The following is a 21282-nucleotide window of genomic DNA, read 5'->3' on the forward strand; positions in this document are numbered from 1 at the left end:
AGTCAGTAGGCATAGCATTTCAATTAACTATAACAAAATATTTGCATTATTACTTGTGAGTCACATAATTTATTTAAATGAACACCAATTAATATGCGCAGTCTTTCAATATAAACATTTGCATTTATAAACAAACAAAAATTTATGATCAAATTTTATGCTTTCAGCTGTCGGTAAAATAAAGTGTCACTTTATCTTTTTATTTATAAACTTTTTAGTTGCAACTAGATGTCGTTAGCTGTTAGTGACAGAAAAAAGTTATTTGAACAATAAAATCGATAATTAGGTTATTATAATCTTAGGTCAATGTCAACATCTTTACATCATCGTTAATGTTAATGACAATTGTATAACATTTTATTTATATTTAATACTTCGTAATTAAATTGTTAATCTGTATTTAAATTGATTGATGAAAATAAATTCATAACATATAAGGTAACAGATAAAAATTTAACAAAATAAAATAAAGAGCTCATGTTATTGTAAATATCGTCAACATAAACAGTTATATCTCTATAGCTTTAACCTTCCAAATTTTCGATTTAGTTTATAAAAGTTTATCAAAATCCGGGAGACGCAAATGCTAAATATGATAAACTTGCTGTACTTCGATAATTCTACAATAAAATTTGCCTCAGTCATCATTGAGACTTTGATTCAATCTGTTGTTTGTTGGCAACTTCCAGCTTCGATTTTACACGTAGAAAGTACAACTTCGGCCTTCAAAAGCATCGACAATTATTTCAAGGTATCATATAAATTTAATGTCATTGTTTGCTTTTTGATATGTATTTTTTTAAACTTCAAATGTACAGCACTGATGTTTAAATTTCAGAAAAAATCTAATACAACCAAATTTTTTGATTTATGTTTTTATTATATCATGTGCTAATAATTTTTTTGCACTCATGATTAATTTTTGAGCTGTTTCTATTATTCAATTTATAAAATTATTGTTATGATTTTGCCAACTCATCACTGATTAGTAAATATCAAATGCACTTAGATATTGTATTTTGTAAAGTTTATTTTTGTCATGATTTCATTTATAGTTTAACTAAGATGCATATTTTCATTTTTAAATCAATATTTACTTACTATATTTACAGCAACTCAATAAGTGTTTCTTTAATGATAGTATTAATCAATCTTAAACTCTTGATTTGACCTGTATCAATCATTTTACATTGGAATTAATGCGTCTGGTATTGAGTAGATTATTGCAATAGCAGACTAAATAACGATTAGGTATGATAAAAGAAGTGAGAAAGAAAAAAAATGGAAAATTTAATCGGTTTTTTTTAATGAAAAAAGTCGAGACTTACGGTAGATGTAGGAATAAAGGAGGGATGAGGATGAATTAATGGTAGTGGGAGAAAATAATCAACGAACTTGACGGTCGAGAACAGGTTCCAGTTCACGGACAAGCTAGTAGTCTTTATAAAACTGAATCAGTGGCAATGATGTGCAGAAATGACTTAGTCGTAGTGTCTCTCATTTAATGTGATCTTGAATTTGTAATTAATCTGATATTTACATTATTTTAATCAGAAAAATACAAGATAATAATTTCTATGTAATTATAATTTATTTTATCATGTAATAACATTATAAAATTAATTAATAAGATATATATCTAAGATAGTGTTTTTTTGCAGCATAATGTCGTCTCCAATTACTCTTCTGCATTTTTTGATGGTTGGATGTTATGGTTTCACACTTTACTACACATTTTTCCAACTTAATATTCCAATAATCAACCAAAAATTCCAGAGTTTTGATCCAGGCCAATTCAAATACTTGACAGTATGGGGAGTGGTGAGTTTAATAAATTTTATAATAAAAACAATCTTTTAAATTTTTTAAACGCTTCCCATTAACGGCAGAAAATATTTTTCAAAAAAAGAATTTTTTTTACGAACCAAAGGTTATGTTGAAACGATCGATTTTCGTGACTTGTTTACATTGGACTTTTGTGAGAAGTTTGAAAAAGTATATTAATTTTTTAAATTAATAGATGATGGAAAACGAAGTGAAAATAAATTATCAAATAAAAAATTGTCATACATTATTCAAAAAAATTATTATTCTTGAAACTATTTTACAAGACCAAAGTAACTAAGTGACTTACATATTATTAAAATGACTCAATTAATGAGTATATACAAGTTCTTTAACATAACAATAATTCCAATTATTATGAAATAATTGATTAAATAATAATTTAAAAGATAAAACAAACATCCAGAAACCTTTAAATCTAGACTTCTGGACATAATTAAGAGTTGCAAAATGATTACTCATAAATGAATTGACAAAAAAAAACAAATTTTATATTAAGTAATTCAGGTAATATATCGCATTATATCATACATTTATAATTCTATGGACATAGAATTACATGCTGTCCTTCCTGGTTGTTTTCCCTCATGCGTCTATTTATCAAAGTAATTATGTGCTCCGATTTTACCTTAATTCTTATATAACTGTAAATTCAGATTTATATAATGCTCCATCATAATATCAGTCAATCAGTTAGATGATACTCAGCATCATTTTGTATTCAGTCATACTGAGATTGAACTTTTATACACCAATTTGTATGCATGTGTGTTTATTTCATTTGCAAGATAATTCGAGCTCCTAAGAAGCTTATTTTCTTAAATGTATGGTCTATTAATGATGTTAGATGATTCAAATTTCATTAATTAATTTGAATGATGATAAAAAAATTTAGAACATTACTCACTGTTGTTTTAGTAGCTGACAAAAATAAATACGATTCATCATTAACGGTGATAAAATGCTGAATAATACTTATATTGTATTTTTATCATTTCCTAGTGTCACTATCAGTGATATGCAAAATGAAATTTTGTTTTTATAATTCTTTAAATTTCGATATTCATTTTCCTGCTCACCGAATATTGGGAAAGAATAATGAGGAAAATTGGTTGGTTTTGAAAAAAATAGACAATATTAATTTTGTTGTTATTAATTATATTTTGTTGGTAGGAAAATAAGTTTTTATTTTTTATATTATCTCTCTTATTAATACATATGAAGGCACATTGATGAGGGATATACAGATAATTTACTCTAAAGAAATCTTATCTCGGTCTGATGTAGGAAATTAAATGATGGAAGATATCTACTAATTATTCAGATTAGAGAATCAATGAATTTTTATTATGCATACCTTATAATCATATTTAGAAGGTATAAACACTTAGCAATTGTAAATAAATAATTTCTAAATTTTGATATATTCTGTTAAAGTGAGAATGACTTTTAAAAAGTCAAATGCCTTCGAATGGAAATGACCCGATGAAAAGTAAAACCAGCCGTGAATTTTATGACTTTTAGGGTATCCTAGTAGTTACCGTGTTATTGCGACATTCATGTAACTTGTTATTTGAGAGAAAATATATATTTTATTTTATTCTTGATTTTGAATTGATTATCTGAATAAATTTATATACCGCGATAGAGTATTAATCAGTTTTTAACGTAAAGTATTTGTAAAATTTATTTATTAGTTTGTTTGAAGGACTCGAGTGATCACGACACAAAATAAGTTAAAAATGAATTTTTAATGTACTTGTTTTAAAAATAACTTACATGTTATTTTATTTTTTACGACTGTTTTAAAAGAAGTCATAAACAATTTATAGGAAATCAAAGAAACTTAGAATAACCATTGATTTTTTGCATTGTTTAATTTAAAATAAGCCTTAATATTAGCTCTTTATATCAAACTATTAAAAAATAATTAATTAGTTTCAAGACTTGATGTTATTCATTATATTTGTTTATGTTTTTTTCCTCATAAAAATGCTCATCAAATTTGGAAATAAATTTTTACGCTCCAAAAAATAAAAATGACTACTACAGTCTTTGGACTGAAAAATTGTGACCCAGGTTCATTAGAAAAAAATTCCAACAGAATTATATTTAATCTCTTAAGATACAGAGAATAATCTTTATAAATATGATAGAATCTTCAACGTCAGAGTCTGACAGGTGACAAGGTGATTCAATTTTTAAAAGAAAATTTAATTTTTTGGAGAAACCAGTTTTTAAAATTTTTTTTTTTATCAGAGTATATTTTCTTTCAATACTCTGTCAACATTCAACATTGTCAGAAAATCATTCAACGTATTAAGTAACTTGACATAAATTTTTATTTTTTCGTCATCCCTCAAATGACTCCCACTATCACTAAAGGTAATCGTGATCTCTGGAACCCTCTCACTTCTCCCCTCATGATACTCATGCGCTGCTCTGCTTCTAGCATTCGTCAGTAAGTTCACAGTGAGTCGTCTAGCTCAAGCACGACTCATGCTAAAAAATATCAGCTGACTGGAATTCAATCTTATCAAGTCATACAGGAAATTGAGAAAAATTTGCGTAGACATTTTAAATTTAGTTGTGTGTGTATGTGTGTGTTATTTCAATCCGGACATTAAAATGCAAACTGATAGTCTTTAATTATATCTGAGCTCGCTAAACGTAGAGCTGAAGTGTGACATTTAATTTTACATTGCACATCCTCGGCCTCTCTTATCTTCTTGAGTGTTTAGGGATAAATATATCAAAGCAGTTATTCTTTCGTAAACAGTCTTCGCGTGGTTTCGTCATTGAACAACGATATAATCGGTAACTAATATAATTGATTAACAAAAATAGCAGTTTATAACATTATACACACTTGTAATTGAGCATTGTTTCTCTTCGTGATAAGGTTATGTATAGCGACTTATATGCAAAATATTGTATTTCGCAAGACACTCTGACGATGAATAAATTACACACCTATTTAATAAATATGAGATAGTTTTTATATCAATTATAATAGTACAACCTTGAACTTGTCTTTTTTTCTACGATACGGAAAAAATATCCGTTGAATAAAAAATAAAATTATAATAATTAAGTAGTGTTGATATTCTAGGATAGTTTCAACCTCGATGTGTTGTTGATGTTGCACAATAAATTTTTTTTTTTTATAACAATAATAGAAATCTCTAGTGCCAAAATTCATTAATTTAATTATTTTAATGTTTAAGATGCAAGAGAGTTTAATGCTAGTTTCTAATGAAGTTAATTTATATTTTAGTCATTGAATCCGAAATTTTCGCAAGATTTAGCACATTTTTCTGAGGTTGTAAATTAATATTTAATTCATGATTGAAGATCAGACGTAATTTGTGCTTTCTCTCGGAAGGTTAAGTAATTTCTATGAAGATAATGTGTCCGTGATTTTAATTCTATTATAAAATAGCTTTCGCGTATACCCATTTACGTGACTCTGTTGTGTCATCGATAAAAAAACGTGGACCGACTGAATATGAACAATGTAAATCTAAATATGGAAACTTAACGAGATATTTATCTTTTGTTCCTTTGTAAGTCGAGTGTTAATATGACAGTTGTTTGAAAACAACGCATCCATACCTCATAAACATAAATTATAAACAAAACACCGATTCTATAGAAATTTACAAAAGTAAATTAGTTTTTTTTTTACATAAATAATTTCAATTATATAAGATCTAGTTATTTGTCAATTGTAGTTTATCCTCGTCAAATCCTTTTATGATTAATTAATTCATTTGAAAGCAATCGTGTAACTAGAGAAAGTATTTATGGGTACAGAAATAACACCATTGTTACAAGTTTGACTACTTACTTATGATTTCATCAAGAAAAGTTCATTAAATAATTATTTTTTACTTTTCATACCGATCTGTGAAGTAATCAGAGTTTCTTAAATTGTTTAAACTCATAATTATCACCTATATTGTAAATACTTCATAATTATGATAATTATCCGAATTATTGTACAATTTGCTTCACATAATCAATATTAGAAATTTCAAGCTTATAACTATCGGTAAAAAAATTGACAAGAAACTCAAAGTACCTACAAAACAATTAATTTGCATACACAATATAATAATTCACTATTATAAATCATTTTTTAATGCAAATGATTATTAAATTCATAAATAATGATGGTTTAATGTAGATTCAACTATCAAAGTTGATTTTATTTTTACAAAGATAATTATTGTAGACAAAAAGATACAAGAGAGGTCGAGAAAAAATTGAAAGAAGATGCGGGAAGCCTTGTTGATTGGATTTCATGTGATTGCCTGTGTGCAATTTGCTTTTTCTGTTTACTATGACTTCACCTTTACTGTGGTACCAAATGGTATTCTCAAGATTCATGGTGCTTTTGGTGGAAAGTTTAAATTTCTCACATTTTGGGATGCGGTTCGTATAAAAATATTTATCATTAAGTATCATTTATTAGTGACATCTTTGGTATCTTAATTCACTACCTACACATTGGTCAGGAATTCTTTTCAATGCATTTCTTACAAAATCCTACATCAATGACTAAAAGGTCAACGAAACTTTTTTTGGAGTAGGTCATGATATTTAAAATATATGGCTAAGCCTACGACATTATATGATGAAATAAATATAGTACAAAAATAATTGGAAATGATGATGTTGAATTTCGTGATTAACTTTAATGATGCTGACTAAATTTTTCCATTATTTAATGAGTACTTGAATGATAAATAGCTTTTTATTAATGCTAAACTCATTTATTGAGTAACCAGGAAGAAAAAAATCATGATGAGTATTTAAAATTTATTTGAATATCATTTCAAAGGGTTTTACTAGTTAAAATCTAGCCAGTGGCCAATAGCTTTTTTATTTACGTGACAACTTGATTTTTATTTTACGTAATGGAGAGAAAACTCGCTAGAGCCTCCAAGAAAACGGATGTATTATATGTAATCTTACTTAAAGAAGACGAGGACACATAGATTACCGTAATAAAACCGCTAGAACTTCACATTTTTTTCAAATAGACAATAAGAAATAAAAAGAAAAGTAGACAAAAGAGAGAAGAATCAGACAAAAGTAGCTTTATTCTTTTAAATGCTTCAGGCTAGACCTTTTCATTATTTCTCCAACAAACTTTGGCCTGATCTTCAATTCCTTTATTAGTAAAAGTTCCAGTTATAAATGAGTGTGTTAACTTATAGATATCGTGAGTACATGACTTGTTATAAAAAACTGATAAAACTTTAGCTGATTTAAGATTGAAAAGCAATTTATTGGAATCAAAAAAATGAATGATATTTAAGTGTTTAATCATTTTGTGGTTCACTGAAAATGGTCTTATATTTTGTAAACATTTATTTAATGTGGTCTGCAATTTCATGGCTCTGGAAAACTAAAGTCGTTAGGCAACTGGGGAATTGAGAACTTTCTATAAAACCACATGTTGCTGAACGATAAACGATCAGATTATTTATATATGTATATTATAAAAAACCTGTGATGTCTATCCACTTATATTTATTTATTCGGTGATTGAATATATCGATTAACTTGATCACTGATTTTCAATTTCGACATCAAGTTCCACTCCATGGACTCCTCACTACTATAACACGATGTTGGATAAACGCATGTCAATGTACTTAACATAATAATAGTAAGTGGTGTGGCAGTTTGTGTGAAGTTTCCAATTGACAGCTGCCCACTTATACTCTACACACTCTGCAAATAACCCAGTTTAGCTCTAATGAGAAGATGAACTGTTTTATTCCCTGATGTGCATTAAAATGCGACAAGCATTTTACTTCCTCCACGTTCATAAAATTATCCTTTCATGCTCATTTTTCATGCAAATTTTATAATCATCAATAAATCATTAAAATTTTTAAATCCTATTTTACTAGAATTTGAGAAATAATTATAATAGATCCTTGAAATCTAATTTATGCAAAATGTTCAATATAAGTAATTTTTTGAATTTTATCTCACTCAGTACCTCAGCACCAATAAATTTTTAGAAATTCAAAATGTAGAATATTATTAAAATATTTATTAATTAGTTGGGATATTTGTGTATTGAATAATTTATGAATTAATCTATTTTCATTCATGGATGGAATTTTAAATTTCAGATAATACAAGCTATATTCTTCTTTTTGTGTGTTCTTAATGATTTCTATGGTACTAACAAACTCGTTACAAAAAATGTGCCAGTCATGCGACGTATCAAGGATTATTTCCATGCAACATACAGCTTCCCACTTGCTATGGTAAATATCAATATCAATGATTATTATTTCTTTAATTAGTTCACTGAAGATCAAACGATATTTAAATTATTAATTTGATGATAAAAGTAACATATAAAATATTCTAGTTTGTAGGAATTACATTCTGGTCATTGATGTTTATTGATCGAGAATTGGTACTGCCAAAAGCCTTAGATCCATATTTTCCATGGTGGTTAAACCATCTAATGCACACTATGATCATGGTGTCAACAATTATTGAAATGATTATTGCACCAAGGCAATATCCTAAGAGATTAAATGGATTGATTGGGCTTTATGCTCTTATGTTAACTTATTTAATATGGTAATTAAAAAAAAAACCTTAACAAATTGTTTGGCTATGATAATATCAATAAATTTTTATAAATAAATAAATGTCATTTTTTGTAGGATGCACTTTATTTATTATATGAGTGGTATTTGGGTGTATCCAGTAATGGAAGTGCTCTCCTTGCCATTAAGGATTCTGTTTTTCCTGACGCTATTTGCATTCAGTGGTTTTCTGTACTACGCTGGCGAAGCCTTTGATCATCTCGTTTGGGGTAACGAAAAATCTAAGCAAAAAATTCATTCAAAATCGAAGTAGCCTCGTGCTCTGTCGCCGAGAGGTGACGGGAAAACATACTCTGCTGTCATTGGTGGTGGTGAATATAAATCATGATGGTTCATTTTCCCTTTTTTGCTGAACTGCATGTTAATGCATTTATTTAACCAACTAATGAATGAATTTTTATTTGTTTTCTTTAGCCAATTGCGTCACTTGCATTATTCATTAATCGTCCATTTTTTTATACTAAAAATAGATATTAAATGTGTTATATTAACTAAAAATTCAGTTGAAAAAAGTTAATAAAATTATTTGCACGGGATATAGGCAAACGAAAACTTAGGGCAGCCGAAAGTACTGATCAAGAAAAATTATAAAAATCATCACGACTGGCAAGAAGATGAAGTTTCCAGTGCAATCGAGATTACTATAGTTACCAATCACCGCCAATGATTCTGCTCAATTTTTTCTACTACGACGATACATTTTTCAGTTTTATGCACACAGTAAAAAATTTCGTGTTCACAATGTTAATTTTTTGTGCTGATTTAGTATTTGTTAATATGCACAGTTTCATGTTCGTTTAATAATTTAACATATTAGTTTAACATTTCTTGATCATTCACTCATTTTATTAACAAAATTTAAATGAAATTTTTTTCCTATTGAGTATCGAAAATTATTATAATTATTGTTTTAATTAGATGTATTATAAAAACGCAGATATTCATTTCAATATCCGTACTATTTAACACAAATTTTTTTACTGTGTATGTAAATAATCGATAAGATTTGTTTAGCTTAATCTGTTAATAGATAAAAAGTTTAGTATTTGAAAGTCGTTAAATTTCATCAACAAAATTGAATTCTTAATAGAAATAATAATCTCATGAAACCGTGTGTGTAATGTGCCAATTAGTTTTAATTAAATTGTATACTCTACAAGAAAATTACAATTATCATAAGATTATATATTTTAAGTAATCATAGCTTCGATTACAATCATTATTTGTTACATGATTATTATTCGGCTTTTTCTTTCTGTAAATATCTTTAAAGAACCTCTTTATTGCACTTAGTTGCTGTGTAGGTTCCAGAATCATTTTTGTATTGCACTTAGTATGTATGTGTATTTTTAGTTTACTGTTTAGTTTTGATAAATAATAGAAAAAAATAAAAATAATTTCGATTTCGATCATTAAATCATGTGTCGAATCGAAGCCAAATTTATTATAGAAAATATCGTCTTACTTTTTTTTCAGGTACAGTTAAAAGAACATCAAGTACAACATCTAAAAAGAAGAAATCCAAATAAGAGTCTTAGCTGATTAAACTCGACAGTGCAATTACATAAAGTAATAAATATTAGCAATATTGTTTTTATAATCGATTTATATAAAATCTATTAACTCATTTGTACGGATTGTAAAGTTGATCATTTTTATTTATAAAAATAGTCGATAAAATATATATGTTAATGGTTTTATTTTTGTATAATTTTCGTTACAATGTTGACATCGTTCAGGTGAATAACAATTTATCAAACTGAAAAAAATAGAATTAGAAAATTGAAACATAATATAAAATGTATGTACAATAATAATGATGATATTGATATTAATTCATTATATAAAAAATTAGATGAAACATATATAATTGAATCAATGCCTTAGTTAAAAATGTAAAAATGTGTTCGAAATGAAAGAATGTGACATTACTTAATAAAAATATTTTAGTGCCTAAGAGTAATTACTTTAAATGTCTGCCTATGTATTAAATATAATATTTCTTACATTTAAAATACATTTCATTTTATACACAGCTTAAAAATAGATATTGTACATCACGAGAGTTTTTTAGAAAAATTTTTTCGTATAAAAGAAAGCGTAGACGACAAGTTAAATGATAAAAAAGAGATAAAAAATTGTTATTTGGTATAAGTTTGATTCATTAACTAATAAAATAGATATCAAAACGGTTTTATATAATTTTTCATATCAAAAATATGATTAGATTGATGCAAACTTTTAATTAATAATAATTAATTATAAATAAGCTATAAAAATGATTTTCATATAGTTGTAAAAATCTATCAATAAAATATCTCAGAAATTTTATATTACTCCGTTATAAATTCATAGTTTCCCGCATCAATCCATTAAAATAGTTATTTATCATAAATTAAGTAGAAAAAAAATAAAAAAGGAAGTAAAAAAAGTTTACTTAATTCGCTAGACGTTCTTATGATTTCTTTCATTTCGTCGTCCTTCTTTAGACAGTCTTGCTATGGTAACTGGACTAGTTGCCATGGTCTTTACATCTGCTTTACGATTACTTTTATTTAACTGAGGAGAAATTTGTGTCCCCTTTGAACTGCAATTCCTACTATTTATAATTTCGTCAATACTTTGTTTTAATTCCTCCATTTCTAAAATATCTAGAGGCAATGAAGTTTGTGTAGCTATTTCTCTCGCACTTGAGTGTCCATCAGACTGCATTATTCTTGATAACTCTGGACAGTAGGACGTTAAACTTGAGTTCAAGTCTCCTATACCAGAGTTTCTATAATTTTCCTTTTCATTATCATTTATCTTCATTTCACTTGTCTCCTGCAGAAATTGTTTAAGTACAGTTTCATCTTGGATAATAAATTTACTCTTGCGATTCTCCTTACTTCTTCCCGTTTCATGATTATAACTTCTAGAACTTTTATTGCTACTTTTGCTCTTACATCTTTCTTGTGGCTCTTCACAAGTTATCATTTTTGTCTCTTCATCAGCCTGGCTTTCTTCACTATCTGAATCATTCTCATTCTTATCATTAGTTATATTTCCTGCTTCAACATCAATATTCTTCTTATCCATAATTTGAAGATTTCTCTTTTCTTCAGAGCTCACATTTTCATCACTATCTGTCTGATTGTGAAATAAAAATGGCAAAAGTATTCCTACATTTTTTTCATCAATAACTTTAGAGTTGAATACACCACCATCTAGACCAGCAGTTGCTGATCTTCGTTTCAAGTTTGGAACTTGAGGAATATTCTGAGTCCCGCCCATTGTTAAAGCATTTAAGATTTGAGCTCCCAGTTGACTTTCTTGTGAAGTCGTACTTCCTCTTCGGAAGAGTGGTCCTACTTTCGTAGATCTTGATTTACCAAAGTCTCTTCTTCGCTTTCCTCGTCTACTCCTGGCTCCAGAACTGGATGCTACTTTTCTTGTTGCTTTAACTTCAGAAATTTGCACAGAAATTTGCGAGTCGAGGGAATTCCTTCGTGATTGAACAGACACTCTCTGTACACTAAAACTTATCTCAGAATCTACTGAGTTTCTTCGATTGCTCGACACAGATGCAGTATTTCCACCTACCAATGCTCCTCTTCTTGTAACAAATTTTGGTAGAGCTGCTGCCCAAGTTGAGCTAAAATCTTGAGATGCTACTGAATTGAGATCAAAATTCAGTCCAACGGGGTCGTCATGAGTATTATGGAAACTGATCGATAGACGACCAGCATTGTTAAAAGTTTTTCTTTTTGCAAAAGCTTGAGCAATTACTTTGTGTTTCTTTAATTTCACTGGTTCTTCCGATTCACAATTAAATGTTCTGAAATTCAAATAAAGGAATCAATTAGTAATATTATTGATCTATTAGCAATAGATTAATTAAAATTATTAATTATATTATTACCGGCGAAGAAAACGAATCCAGGTATCGATAGTTGAACTGGTCCAAACCCATGAAGACATTAGAACACCCGCAAGAAATGGTGCTAGTAAATGCAATTGTAGTTTTGTTACACTAGGTTTGTACTTCATTTTGCATTCAGAATCTTCAGAGTATTTGGTAATTAAACATCTATTGAAAACGAATAAAAAAAATTGATACAACTTTTAAGAGGCGTAAATTAATAATACTTACATCATATAATCTCTGAAACTTTGGTGCCACTTCGACGAATTTTGAAAATCGTACATATGACAATAAACTGTTATAACTACAGCGAGAAATGTAAATACAGAAAAGCACCCCATTCTTATGATTGTGCCACGAATTTTGACACTTGCTCGTTCGGATATAATTTCCTGACTGCTTATCTTTAAGCGAATTAATGTAACCAAACCTGGAATACATATAATAAAAATGAAACAAAAATATAATGAAACATTATTCGAAAAGAAAATTAAATTGAGCATCATTTAATCTACTTTGTTCTTACTTACGATAATCCAACTATTTATTGAATGAGTGAATGTTTGAAAGCATACAAAAATCATAAGACAATCAACAATACTTTTAATAAAAAATCATTCATAAACAGTTTAATAAAAAATGCCTACCTCTAGACAGAAAATATCCACCAATGAGTATTCCAACTAATATGGGACCAAGTAAAAATCCACTTCTTATAATATGATTAGTGTATCCAACGAAGCAAATACCGGTGACACTATTTCCATCAACTTCTCCAAGAGCAATAATTGTTACAGTTAAAACTAAAGGTAAACACCAGGCTATCAAGTGAAAGTAAGCACTTTTCTTGTCGATCTTGTCTTGGATTGTGCTCAATGCTTGAAATCTCATGTGCCAAGCATATGTAAGAATAACAAACCAAACTGTGGCAGCCATTGAAGAGTAGTAAATTAAAACGAATACTACAACACAGGATAAACTTCCCCCACTGTAATTGAAAAAGAGTTTTGTTTAATTATATAAGTATTAATTAAAATTTTAAAAATTGACAATGAATTTTTACCTAGGTTCGTTCATTCTTAAAGTTCCATCTTTTCTGCAAACAATAGATTCTCTATTTCCTGAGGTAAATTGAGCAAGCCATCCAATACAAGAAATTAAGAAGCAACAATTAATATAAAAAATAACTAAAGCAGGATATTTATTGGCACTTCTCCAGTCAATTAAAAATGTTATGACTGTAAAAAGATTGAACACTCCAGAAATTACAGCACCCCAAAAAATGAAAGAGTGTATCTGATTTTGTTGTTCAGGTGTATATAAAGGGTCATTGCATTGGGTACCACATCCTTCAACTCCTTCAAATATTGCTAATGAGTTTTCAGTGGATATCAGTGGATTTATACATTTCGTTGATGTATTAAAATAATAATCTCTCATGTAATCGTTACACATCTTAGGAAATAATTTCGTATTTTCACAATTTATAAAATTTGGCCATATAGTATGATTAAAAAGTATTCTGCAAGGTCCTGAGACTTTTTTACAAAACTCTTGTGAAGGTAATTCCACTGTATTATTATTACATTGTGGCATAAATAGAGAACATAAAAATGGTTGAACTACTGCCCAACATTTAGGAATGTGTCTTAAGACTTGTAAAATTTTCAGTCTTTCCTGAAAAAATACACATAAAAGATCAATATATTATCAAAAATTCAATGAATTTTTTGAGTGATTACAAAATTTTGTTAATTTAATTACTTGAATTTGATCTTGAGTCATAGGTTCTGGCAAAAGATCAACAGTGGTCATGGTAAATGGTAAAGGAGTGCCCATGCACGTGCTATATTTCATTTTGACACATTTTACTTGTTTTCTACAGTTAACAGAGGCAGTGGGCTCTACATGAGGATACCTCTCAAGAAGGTAACTTGGATCATGTAGCCGGACAGCCAGGTCTAAATTTTTCCACGTACCATTTTCTCCATTTTCATTTCCTTCAAAACTTTCACTTAGCACTGAATTAACTTCATTAATTGAATAAAAAACGAATAAATAAGCTAAACATAGAGAAGCCTGGAAGTAAACAAAACATATTATTAATAAAGTTAAATAAACAAAATTAAATAATCAAATATTTACATATGATATTTTATAACCACTATTGACTCTAAAAATAAGCACTTTGGTATGCATAAAATCAACAAGTGATTGAATAAATTTTTTAAAATGAATTATCGATGATTATTTACCTTATAATAATTATGATAATTTTGCCAGAACATTTTAGCTATGTGAAATTAATTTACAAATGGAAGAACGCTGGGCCTAAGCGTCTTGAGGCTTCTCTCCACTTCTCTCGGTACACAAAGCGTTGTACATCGTCTAAACCTTGCCAGCTACATCACATCCCGCTTAAGGATTGCCGGACCACACACACGTTGATGGTCTTCGGGCCACCCACGAAGCACCCTGCATGATTGCACCCCCTCCCTAACCTCGAGGGTTCTTGAATGCATCACCGAGAGAACACAGAGAACAACCAAAAAATACTAAGCTATAACTATATGTATACAGAGAACTCCGAAGAATACGGATTTCGATTTTGCAAACCTTCAGTTAGTACATACTATCACAATGTGATGTCGCTACTTGTCTACTTTTGTTGGCGTCCCTTCCAAAAACAATCAGCAAAAACATCAGATGTCTTACCTAAGCCTGCAAAATAAGAAACAAATAAACTATAACTTTTTATTATCGAGTTTGAACGATCATCCCAGTTTTCAAGGCATAAAAATGAATGAACAAAATCGGACTTCTTTATAATGAATTTAGAAGAGTCATAGAAGTAAATAAAATCGTCCTCACTCTCGTGCAAACAGGTATGATATCACCATTTTTAAATCCATTGATTTAAATCTCGCAGATAATTTAAATATTTAATCAAAATTTGTAGTACACAATATAATTTTTTTAATGAAAATATTTATAATAAAATGAAAAAAAAAAAAAAAACATTTATTTTAAAATTTATAACATTTTTTTAGTTGCTCCTACCTGGCTTGATAATGTAGATAAGAAGAATTTGTTCTTGCCGACACAAGTTGATAATGTTGGATCTGATTAATATGTATAAAAGCATAATTTACATAACCTACATAGAATAATACAGAAGTAAAAGTAATAAAAAAAGTGACGTCAAATCATGTTTGATTATTTAATACGTATTTATAATTAATTTATCGAGTAATCAACAGTATTTCTATTTAATTGAATTTTCTAATTTAATTTATTTATAATCAGACTTTTGATTATTTACAAAATAATAAAATAGAATTTTAGTATACGATTTTTATTGTGATCTGTCAAGTACAGCTGTAAAGTACACGTGTACACAAAGAATGAAGTAAAAGTGATAAAAATATTTTTCTAAAATATGCATCGATATATATATAGAAATTATGGAACACATATTACTATTAATTAAAAAATATTGATAGCTTCGTATCTGGCATATGAAGCTTATCATATAATTTTTCTTGCGGTATTGTTACACCCGTTGCAGGAAGTATGGTAATTACCCCTATGGTTGATTAACAACTTGCTGATGATAACGATATCTCTAGTCTCATTTACATGTTAAGCAGCTTTATTCCTTCAAGCACATTGGTTGTAAGATATTGTCATTAACTTAGTGGATTGTAAAAACAAAAAAATCAACAAATTAAAAATAGAAAGAGTTAAAAACATTTGTGCCAAGTGGCACATGTTGTCAGTTGAACTTGATCAGTTCTCGTAGACATTCCATGAATATTAGGAATAATTTTATTCCTTGATGAGATTTCTTTGGTAATTGAATTGAATATTTAAGTAAGTTATTAATGCATGCTATTGTTAAATTTAATCGCTTAACCTATAAAAGTGTTATAGTTAAATGATTTATCAATTGTTTTAGTATAATGATGTCATTAATCAACATTGAATGGCTTCTTTTATCAATGGTAATTTTTTTTGTGGACTGTCAAGCCGATTATCCTGATGATTGGACAAGCCAAAGAGAGCCAGTATGTCCTCATCTTTATCCACATATTTTTACAAGTTATACTCCTAGAAGTAATTGGACTTATGGAAAATTTACTCCAAAACCTGAAATTTCGAGTACAAAACAGTGTGTATTATCTTGTTGTTCGGAACCACGATGTCATGTAGCGTTAACATTTAACAGTACGTGCTATCATGTAGAGTGTAAATTTTCGAAAATGTGTGTACCTGTTTATCGGCCAGATCTCGCAAATTTACCTGATCCACCAAGAATGGTTTTAGTTAAACCGATTGAACGTGACGTCAGTTGGGGAGATATCATCAATCAATTAAATTACGAGTCTAATCCTACGCTTATTGATATAGCTGAGAGAGATAATTTAATGCTCAAAATCTCTTGTTTAGGCAATTCTGACTGTCAAGAGGCTCAAATTTGTGTAAAGCGTAACGATGTGGATGACAAAAATGATGATGGAGTTTGTGAAGATGTTACACCCGAGTTTGAAATGGATACAGATGCTAAGTCTAGCATTAAAGAATCTACTCCAACTAATCCACCGGTGAAAAAACAACTTGTTGTATCAGCGGTATCGAAAGAAGTTCGTTTACCTGACAATCAAGCTACTTTATCTGCATTTACTTTTCCCGCAGAACAAGGAAATGAACACTACAATTATGCTTGGAGTTTATTGAGCCAACCAGAGGGACATACTGGAGTGATGACTGATCAAAATCGTCCTACGTTAAAACTGAGTAAGTTATCTGAAGGATTATATAAATTTCGAGTAACTGTAACAGGCTCTGATGCTTCTGGAGAAGCTTATGCTAATGTTAGTGTACTTCCGCCGAAAAGAATCAATAAACCACCAATTGCCATAATCACTCCGGCTTCTCAAATTGTTAAATTACCTAATACTGGGGCAGTCCTTGATGGATCATCAAGTACTGATGATGACCAAGTTATTTCTTATCATTGGGAACTGCAACAAGGACCCATAGGATATCAACCGAACCTTGTTGATACACCAACCCTGCAATTAGATAACCTTATCGCCGGAAACTACACATTTAAATTAACTGTTCAAGATTCTGATCATGTCACGAATTATACTACTGCCAATATAACAGTTTTAAAATTAACAGACTATCCACCTAGTGCGAATGCGGGACAGGATATAATCATTTATCTTCCTCAGAATACCATTACGTTAAATGGAAATCTTAGTACTGATGACCATGGGATTACAAGTTGGGTATGGACTAAAAGTCCTTCTGATGAAAACAAAGCAGTTGATATGCAGAACACGCGAACTCCTTACTTACAGTTATCTAATCTAGAGGAAGGAATGTATACATTTGTTCTGAAAGTTACTGACGAATCAGAACAATATTCTACCGCAGAAGTTCATGTCTTTGTTAAACCACCCACCAATAAACCACCTACAGCTGATGCTGGAAAAAATATTACCATTGCCTTACCACAAACCCGGGTTGTTTTGAATGGAGAAAATAGTAAAGATGATATTAAACTTGTTTCTTACCACTGGGAACAATTAACTGGTCCCAATAAAGTAGAATTTACGTCTGCCAATAAATCTTCAACTAATGTTACCAATTTAACAAAAGGAATTTACACGTTTAAATTAACTGTTATTGATGATAATGGAAATAAGGATTCAGATACAGTCACTGTTGAAGTGACACAAAATAAAAATGCACCACCAAAAGCTAATGCTGGTGGAGATCAAGTAGTTATTTCTCCTATAAGTGCCTTGGTCATAAATGGATCTAGATCAACTGATGATTTAAAAATTGTCCAGTGGTTATGGACAAGAGATCCTTCGAGTTTAGCCATCGGTAAAATTATTGATGGAACTGATCACTCACCAATTCTAATGGTTACTGATATTATTCCTGGTCGATATGTTTTTAAATTGAAAGTAACTGATGATCAAGGATTAAGTAGTGAAGATACAGTATCTGTTATTGTAAAACCTGATCCAGAGCTTCTTAATCTAGTTGAGTTGACTTTAAATATTGGGGCGCATTTATTAATTGAAGCACAGAAGAATACTTTGGTAGTCAAATTACAAATGTTATTGAGAGAAGAAGCAACGATTGTAGTTCGAGATTTGAAGGCTGAACAACATACAGGACGTGCCTGCTTAATATTTTATGTTCAGAAGAAGGATCAGAAATCATCAATGACAGGAAGAGATGTTGTTGATAGATTGAAAGAGAAATTAAAACAGGATTCAGGTCTTCTTCAACTATCTGTAACTTCACTTGATACTGTTATTTGTCAAAACAACTGTTCGAATCATGGTGTTTGTGATGAAGAAACACGGCAATGTTTATGTGAAGCTTTTTGGATGCAAAATCTTATCCAGAAATATTTTGGAAATGGTGAAGCTAATTGTGAATGGAGTATTTTATATGTCATTATAGCACTTCTCTCACTAGTAATTTGTTGGATTGGTTTAGTCTGGGGAATTATTTGTCTGTGTCAACGAATGTGTGGTGGAAAAAATCGTTCAAGGTTTAAAAAGAAAAATCGTTACTCTCTTCTTCAATCACAAAATGTAGATGATAATGAGCACAACACGTTTTCACCGCGCAAAATGGCTTTGTCCGAAACAGACACTGAATCAGATGATGTTCTATTTGAACATCGCAGACTTAATAAAAATATGGATCTTAACTACAAAAATGGAAAAGTCAGAAATGGTTTCGTGAAAACTGGATCAAGAATTAAAGCATAAAGAGAATTATAAGGTGTAATATTTTTGATTAATTTTTAAAGTACCTACTTTTAGATTATTTTATATTTTAAAGCGCTTTTATGTAAAATTTTTATCATTATAAATGATGAAAAATTTTTAAATAACTATTCCATACTTTACATCTTGGAAAGATGAAGGTCATAGATTTTTGCCTATAAAAGTATATAAAATACTTACTAGTCTTTTTTGTGGCTGTTAAAATACTTTTACATTAAAAAATAGTCAATTTATATTAATATTCACAAATACAACCATTGTTTCACCAATATCTTGTATAAATATGAAATGAGAAAATTATCGAAATATACCAAATTATTTCTTACTGTAAATATACATTTATTTTTTGTAAAATAGTATTAATATAAGGTATTCATCGTTTGAAGATCAATAGCTAGTCTATAATTATTTAATTTCACTCAATAACAATTAGTATCTATAAGTTTAAATAATAACGATTAATTTTATGCTTTACAATGATAGCCTTGCACGTTTTGTTGGTGGATCTTCTCGTCCATTTAGGTAATCTTCGTATGGTTTAAATGCAAGATATTTACAGAGACGAAATGTTAAAGTAGTTTTTTGATAATAGTCCGGTACCATTTGAATGTTACTGATTACTGTCGATAGCAAATGAGCTCGCTCTACAAAAGATCCTAAAAAATGTATATTTGGTAAAACTTATTTATTAATTCAAAATTGTATCTTTTATTTTACATTGATAACAAAACATACCTGCATTTTCTACATCTAGAGTAATAAAATGTACATGAAGCTGATAATATGACGGTTGATAGTGGAAAAAAATCTTTAATTGATTTTCAGAAATATTATAAGTTTCTTTTATAGCTTTAGTTCCAGCTTCTTTAATATTTGTCAACAGAGGAAGATGGCTTTCATTCAAATCTCTAATGCTTTTTATTTTTTGCCTCACCAATGCAATCAAGTATAACGATTTTTCATCTTTCATTTTTAAATCCTTTACCAGGACAAATCCAGTTTTTTTATCGGGGTCGTTGAAAATGACTCTATCTGTTTCAGCTTTACCTTCTAAAATATTGTCGACCCACTAAAAGAAAGTTGATGTATTAGTCTCATAAAAATTTAACTTATTTATTATTAACTTCCGTTGTATCAATTTAATGAGTTTAACAATTTTATTTTTATTACAAACCTGAAGAGATAATTGTTGTGAATTTATAATAGGAAGTGTGACATTTTCATATACTTCTGGAGTTTCTTCCACAAGATAAAACGTTGGTGGAGTAAATTTTTCAATGTGTTTGGGCGTAGCAGGATAAATGATAGTAGCAGCCAAACCTAAATTAATTATAGCGATTAGATATAACTTCATTTGATAACCATCGGAGTTGTACCATGTTTGTTGTCAAAAAATAAAAATATAAACAAACCATTGTGTTCCTTTTCTGGGAACAAATCATAACCTCTATAAATGTCATTGCGATATATTTTTTTTACTATAGTCTCATCATTAAAAAAAGCTTCATTTACTGATAATTCTTCTTTAGGAAATCCTTTTTTTTCAAGAACAACTAACGCAGGTTGTTTATATCCTTTAAATGTACCCTCAACAGCAAGTAATTTTTGAGTTACATCATTCCTCAGAATTCGTTTTACCGTAAAGTTTGAAAGATTATTCAACAATTCATGAATAGTGTCATTTTCATTTGTTGTAGACTCATTATTGTCGTTCACATTTTGATCTAAACTGGCTTGACTGTCATTTAATGAACTTTTGTATTCTTCGCATACCAACACGTCTACTGAACCGTCCGCCATCTTTATTATACTGACATGAGCAAAGCTCTTTGTTGTGTTACGTCACTTCTGTTGTATATGAGCGCTTGTCACATGTGTAATAAAGTCTTCCGTTATTTTTTTTTATAACATTTATTTTTATGAGTTTTACTTTTTATTTTACATACCGCTAGAGCTTGTATACACTTAAGTTTTAAAATTGATTACTAATTTCTTAGTTCATTAATTTCATTTTAAACAGTACATCAGATAAGAAGTTAGAACTCCAAAACGTACGTATTTA

At 29.2% G+C, this 21282-nt stretch overlaps 5 protein-coding genes across 14 annotated transcripts in view; 3 read left to right on the forward strand and 2 right to left on the reverse strand.

Annotated features, from left to right (window-relative positions):
• Positions 1–580: 580 nt before the first annotated feature.
• Positions 581–10607, forward strand: LOC118072185 (androgen-induced gene 1 protein-like). Of its 7 annotated transcripts, none has more exons than XR_004690993.1 (6): positions 581–751; positions 1662–1821; positions 8001–8138; positions 8246–8463; positions 8550–8803; positions 9034–10607. XR_004690993.1 is itself a non-coding variant. In XM_035091876.1 (6 exons), the coding sequence occupies exons 2-6, from the start codon at positions 1666–1668 to the stop codon at positions 10019–10021; spliced, it is 717 nt and encodes a 238-aa protein (XP_034947767.1). In that variant the 5' UTR covers positions 589–751; positions 1662–1665; the 3' UTR covers positions 10022–10607. The 7 variants fall into 7 exon arrangements, 4 of the variants coding, with proteins under 4 accessions (XP_034947767.1, XP_034947776.1, XP_034947785.1 ...); XM_035091876.1 differs by having other exon boundaries at positions 589–751; positions 8550–8701; positions 9969–10607; XM_035091885.1 differs by lacking the exon at positions 581–751 and adding an exon at positions 1299–1579 and having other exon boundaries at positions 8550–8701; positions 9969–10607.
• Positions 10608–10801: 194 nt separating this feature from the next.
• smo (smoothened) lies at positions 10802–15043 on the reverse strand. The gene is made up of 8 exons (XM_035091772.1): positions 15013–15043; positions 14652–14907; positions 14161–14475; positions 13460–14073; positions 13044–13384; positions 12625–12826; positions 12394–12561; positions 10802–12309 (listed from the first exon to the last, which is right to left on the reverse strand). The coding sequence occupies exons 2-8, from the start codon at positions 14682–14684 to the stop codon at positions 10938–10940; spliced, it is 3045 nt and encodes a 1014-aa protein (XP_034947663.1). The 5' UTR covers positions 14685–14907; positions 15013–15043; the 3' UTR covers positions 10802–10937.
• A 23-nt stretch (positions 15044–15066) lies between these two features.
• LOC118072141 (dyslexia-associated protein KIAA0319) lies at positions 15067–19552 on the forward strand. 2 transcript variants are annotated; one of them, XM_035091792.1, is made up of 4 exons: positions 15067–15281; positions 15447–15972; positions 16047–16269; positions 16355–19552. In XM_035091792.1, the coding sequence occupies exon 4, from the start codon at positions 16359–16361 to the stop codon at positions 19200–19202; it is 2844 nt and encodes a 947-aa protein (XP_034947683.1). In that variant the 5' UTR covers positions 15067–15281; positions 15447–15972; positions 16047–16269; positions 16355–16358; the 3' UTR covers positions 19203–19552. The 2 variants fall into 2 exon arrangements, with proteins under 2 accessions (XP_034947683.1, XP_034947675.1); XM_035091784.1 differs by having other exon boundaries at positions 15447–16269.
• Dcps (Decapping enzyme, scavenger) lies at positions 19553–21111 on the reverse strand. The gene is made up of 4 exons (XM_035091854.1): positions 20633–21111; positions 20395–20540; positions 19956–20289; positions 19553–19876 (listed from the first exon to the last, which is right to left on the reverse strand). The coding sequence occupies exons 1-4, from the start codon at positions 21018–21020 to the stop codon at positions 19692–19694; spliced, it is 1053 nt and encodes a 350-aa protein (XP_034947745.1). The 5' UTR covers positions 21021–21111; the 3' UTR covers positions 19553–19691.
• The window catches only part of mib1 (mind bomb 1), a 45851-nt gene continuing 45647 nt past the window's right edge, over positions 21079–21282 (forward strand). For 2 of the 3 annotated variants that reach the window (XM_035091742.1, XM_035091761.1), the window contains exon 1: positions 21119–21271. The gene's annotated coding sequence lies outside the window, so the exon portion shown is untranslated. Of the gene's footprint in view, positions 21272–21282 lie in introns of all 3 variants that reach the window. The other variant, XM_035091751.1, reaches the window with a different exon arrangement.

This window comes from Chelonus insularis, unplaced genomic scaffold (assembly GCF_013357705.1).
Source record: "Chelonus insularis isolate UGA/USDA-ARS -01 unplaced genomic scaffold, ASM1335770v1 contig_131_pilon, whole genome shotgun sequence".
NCBI lineage: Eukaryota > Metazoa > Arthropoda > Insecta > Hymenoptera > Braconidae > Chelonus > Chelonus insularis.